The sequence below is a fragment of the Plasmodium cynomolgi genome, chromosome 13 (genome assembly GCF_000321355.1).
Source record: "Plasmodium cynomolgi strain B DNA, chromosome 13, whole genome shotgun sequence".
In the NCBI taxonomy this organism is placed as follows: Eukaryota; Apicomplexa; class Aconoidasida; order Haemosporida; family Plasmodiidae; genus Plasmodium; species Plasmodium cynomolgi.
Window position 1 is genome coordinate 1,125,411 of NC_020406.1, and position 5,017 is coordinate 1,130,427.

Genomic DNA, 5,017 nt, shown 5'->3' on the forward strand with positions numbered 1-5,017 from the left:
TTTTTTTTCCTTTTTCTGCCAAACTGTGCTGGCATAATACAGGGAATACACTGCGCGTGAGATTTCTCCTCATTCCTTTTTTGTCCCAACTTGAGTACTTTCTTGATTTTGCATGTGGAGTGCACCCCCATGCCATTCCACACACGTGCGTGCAATGTTGCATCGGTGTGAACTTGACCAAGGGGGGGGGAGTTCCCTGCTTGTTGAGGATCTACCGGTTAGCCGTTTATCCGTTTAGCTCCTTCACCCATTTAGAAAGCTCTACTTGCTCACTGCCATTGGGGAAGGGCACAAACTGCGAGAAAAACCGCCAAAAAAATGCCAGAAAAAACTACGGGACGAATTGCGAGAAACACATGCAATAGCTTCCTTCCGAGGGTGGCAAGACAGAAATGGAACAGTTTTTTTTTTTTTTTTTTTTGTGGAGGGAATGAGCCCAACCATGGGGTTTGCACTAACGCGCACGGAGAATAGGGGAGCTTCCCCTTTCCCCAAGTCTCAATTGTGTCACTGCCTAAGTCATGGGATGGGTCAAATGTGGATACACTAGCGCAGCAGTTATGTTGGCTTCCCTCATGAAGGTTAAAAAAATTTCGCACGTCTCACGATTGATGGAGATACCATCACCACTCCCCTTCGTTCAAAAGAGAATAACAGAATGAGGTCACGGCCGGTGTGTGTGAGTGCAAGCCGAGTCAGTTGCCATGTCATTCGCGTGATCGTCGCTATGTCTTCCGTCTGTTCATCACCATATCACCCGTCCGATCGCCCCCATTTCACCCGCCTACTCGTGGCTCACCTTTTTTTTTTTGCCAAGGGGACAGCACCCTAGAGCCATTTTGAACAACGCTGTGGAGAGGACACCTCTCCCCAAAGGCACCCACCGAACAGAAACGAAACCATGGAGGAAAGCTTGTTCATAAATCTCGATGGAAATAACAACCTCCTGGATTTGATTAAAAAATATCAACAGAGGATGAAAGGAGAAAACCCCAACTACGTGGATTTCTCAGGAGAGTGTCAACAGGAGACACACCAATTAGGGGGTGGTGGAAATGAAGAGAATGGATCTACACAGCCAATTGAGCAGCATAGACCTAATGAGCAGCACAGACTTAATGAGGGGAAACCAAAGGGGGGGAAAAAAAACTGCTTCATCTCTGAAAGCGATAAACTACATCTGCTGCAGTGCCTCGGCAGAGCCAGCTTCTCCAAGGAAGGAACTTTGGATGATCCTAAAAAAAAGGAAAATGTGTTTCGCTACCATTCGTTTTGCATAAATGGGGGGGAGAAGGCCGCCATGCAAAGGGGAGAGAAGATCGCCATGCAAAGGGGAGACAAAATGGCCATGCAAAGGGGAGAGAAGATCGCCATGCAAAGGGGAGACAATATCGCTCCGCAAAGGGGAAGCCATGCCTCCTCGCAAAAACTGAGCGCGTCGAGGGGGACCCACAGGACGGCCAAGCAGTGGCTCAGGTCGCAACAGAGGAGCGCCAAGCTGGTGCCCAAGAAAGCGTCACCGGAGGGGCTAAAGGAGGGGCTGGGGGAAGAGCTGCCGGAAGAGCTGCGGGAAGAGGTGAGGAAACAGTTCAGGGAAGCGACTGGGGAGGAAGACCCCCTGGAGGTGGGAAAACCCGGAGAGGATACCGCGAAGCAACTCCACCCATTGACCCCCCTCAGGACGAAAGACACACCGAGACAACACCGTGGCTCCTCACAACTATACAAAAAGGAGCAACAAACTCTTCAAACAACTCCCAACAGTAAGGATAAAATGAAAAGACAAAGAAAAGATACTCTCCAATTTCTTCAAAAGAGTAACTCCTTCCGCTCTGTGCAAATATCGAAAGGGAAAAAAAAAGAGAGAGATGATTTTAAAAATAATTATGCGATAGACTTTGTACCTTCTGCTGTACATGGAAAGAAGAGCTGTCCTAATTTGGGTCCCCGGGGGGGGAATCCTTCGAGGACTAAAGCTGTGCACGCAGCAGAGTGGGTGAAGCGGGAGGGGGTGAAGAAGGAGGCGATGAAGAAGACCACGAACCGGACGACAGAGGGACTCCCTCGGGGGGCAGGGCTTAAACTTCAAAGGGGCCGTGCTCTCCTTGGTAGGCCAAACTTGGCTGCAGGGAACCGCAGCAGCTGTAGTAGTGACACCCGAAAAAAAGGAGCGCGTCCAAGTAAGAACCGCAAATGGGAAAGACCATGTGAGGGGGGAAAGAAAGGTCATCTCCCTCAGGATGAACAAAATAGGCACACAAGCAACCTACACGTCGAGGTGGACCATTCTTTGGAGAACTCTCTCATACTCACTGTATCATCATCGTCTTCGCAATCGTCATTGCAATCGTCATCGCCATCTCCATCGCCATCTCCATCGCCATCTCCATCGTCTTCTCCATCTCCATCGCCATCTTCTTCATCCTCCAATGTAATTTATTCTGTCTCTTCGTACGACAAGGAGGGAACGAGAAAAGGCTCCAGGGTTGTGAGGACTGGCGGAGATGTCCTCAGGGGGGGACGCACCCAGGAGGGGAACACCCAGGAGGGGAACACACAGGGGGGACACACACCGGGGGGACGCACTCAGGAGGGACACCAACAGGGAACGGCCCATTGTGCAGCTGGGAGGGGAGAAACGGTGAAGGTGAAGAAAAACCTTTTTCATTTAGTCCCCCTTTGTGAAATGGACAACCAGAAGGAGGAAATGCTCAGAGCTGAGAACGCAGAGGGGAGGTCCCCTGGGGAGAAGTCCCTTGGGGGGGGTAGTCAGAAAGAACCAGTGGGTCTGCCCGTTGGGGAGAAGTCCCATGGGGGGGGTAGGCAGAAAGAACCAGTGGGTCTGCCCGGTAGGATCGATGAAGCGTCCCAGACGGTGCGAAGGAAAAAGGGCAAAGGGAACCCCAGGGGGAAGAGGGCAAAAAAGGGCAGCCCGAGCGATGGAAAGGGAGACCAAGTTGGCCCGCTGGGAAAAATAGACCAGACGGACGAAATCGACCAGATGGACAAAATCGGCCCGCTGGACAAAATCTGCCCGACGGAAAACATCAACCCGATGGACGAAATGTGCCACATCGTTCGGCACAAAAAGGCCATCGGCAAACTGAAGAAGAAAATCTTAAACGGAGTAAAAAGGATTAGGGAGGTGCATCGAGTCAGGGGAGCAGCACCGGGAGGAATCGCAGCGGGAGGGGTAGTCGCACCTGGAGTAGTCGCAGCGGGGGGACATCCCGGCAGAGAGTTCGTGCAGTTTGTTAGGCGGGCCAAGAGAGTGTTGGAGGACCGGCGGGCAGGGTCAGCCACTGGGAAGGTAGCTGCACCAGATGGAGAGGAGCATAGACCAAAGGGAAGAGAAGGAGAACCTGAGTCTTACCCGAGAGCAAATACCTGTGAGCTTTTCCTGAAGGAAAATAAAAACGAAACGATGGTCAGAAAATACATAGACAGGCAGAAGCAGCTTATGAACCATATCAACAGATATATTTTGATCCACCAAAGGAAGCACCAGAAGGAGTGTTTGCGTAAAAGGAGGGGAGACATGGGGAGGGGAAGGAAGGGGGGTGCCATTTGGTTGAAGGGGGAAGAGAACGATCACCGTGTGGTTAACAAGGAGGTGGAATCAGAGGAGAGGAAGAAAAACGAAAGGAAGGACCAACTCGGGGTGGAAGCGAAGGAAGGGGCGTTTTCTCCCATGATTAGTCCACCCCAGGGGAAAGAAGGAGGAGAAGAAGAAGCCATGGAGAGGGAAGAGGAAGGAGAAGAAGGGGGAGACGAAGAAGAAGCCATGGAGAGGGAAGAGGAAGACCGCCAAACGGCCGCTACTCCACTGTTGCGCGAAGCTGCGTGGAGGAGTCCCCAGGGACCCCACTTCGAAAAGACAGACCCAGTGGCGAAGCAGCCATTCATGGCAGCACATGGTGGAGACTGTTCTGTCCTCCCCACGCAGGAGGCGGCACACGAAAATGAAAAAAATGAGCAGCAAGGGAAATTAAAAAAAAGTGAAATCAACCTTAAAAATAAGTCTAGCGTCAAAGAAAAAATTTTAGATAATCGTACATTTGAAGAGAAGCTCGTTCATGTTGAAAGAAGCGTCTCTCCGCAACGAGTGAAGGAGGAGTTTCTAAACGGAAGCGACATCAAAACGAAGGAACTTGAGCCACCAAATGGATGGAGTACCCTTGGGAGCAGTTCACTTTGCATGTCCCATTTGGATACCATAAGCAAATCAAAACACAAAATTAATGCCATGAAAAGCGGAAAAATGTTCCTATGTTCCAGTGAGAGTAAGGCACCACGTGAGGAGTACCTCCTCCGTGAGGTTCGACTCAAAAAAGGGGCAGAGATGCGGCTCACGCCGAGCATTAAGACGGACCTTTTGGAAAACTGCGCGGCGGTTTTTGCCTTTGTGAGGAGCCAGCTTAGGAGGGTAAACTCGGCACTCACGGGGGGCCGCTCAACCGGGGGGTGCCGCTCAACCGGGGGGAGCCGCTCAACCGGGACCACCTCCCCAACGAAATTTGCAACCAAAAAAGGGGAGAGCGTCCAACGTGATTATCTGCGACGTTTGCGAAGAAACGTCAAGAAAAATCTGGAGGAGCTGCGAAGAACGAGCATCGTGGCATTCATCCTTTCGGTCCTCCCTGAAAAAGGCAGCTCCTCTTGCACGCCGACCTGCAGCGTAAAGCGAGTGGGGAGGCCACACATGCCCGCCATGCGAGTAGGAGGTCAGCACATACCCGTCATGCGAGTAGGAAGGCCGCAAATACCCGTCATGCGAGTAGGAAGGCCGCAAATACCCGTCATGCGAGTAGGAGGTCAGCACATACCCGTCATGCGAGTAGGAGGTCAGCACATACCCGTCAAGCATGGTAAGCCGCGTCACACCCTGTCCTGGTGCTGCCACCCACTTGTGCAGTTCGATCTGCACCCCGTTGGGGAATTCCCCCCCGACTCCGCGTTGTGACAGTTCATTTGTGATTATTTTTTTGTGACAGTTTATTTGTGATTATTTTATTGG

General features: G+C 51.6%; 1 protein-coding gene across 1 annotated transcript in view; it reads left to right on the forward strand.

The window, feature by feature from the left end:
- Positions 1-901: 901 nt before the first annotated feature.
- PCYB_133380 (hypothetical protein) overlaps positions 902-5,017 on the forward strand; it is a gene marked incomplete at both ends in the record, with an annotated part of 4,192 nt that continues 76 nt past the window's right edge. Inside the window, 3 exons of the mRNA XM_004224363.1 lie at positions 902-1,049; positions 1,851-2,180; positions 3,912-4,807. Coding sequence (XP_004224411.1) covers positions 902-1,049; positions 1,851-2,180; positions 3,912-4,807 — 1,374 coding nt within the window. The remainder of the gene's footprint in view (positions 1,050-1,850; positions 2,181-3,911; positions 4,808-5,017) is intronic.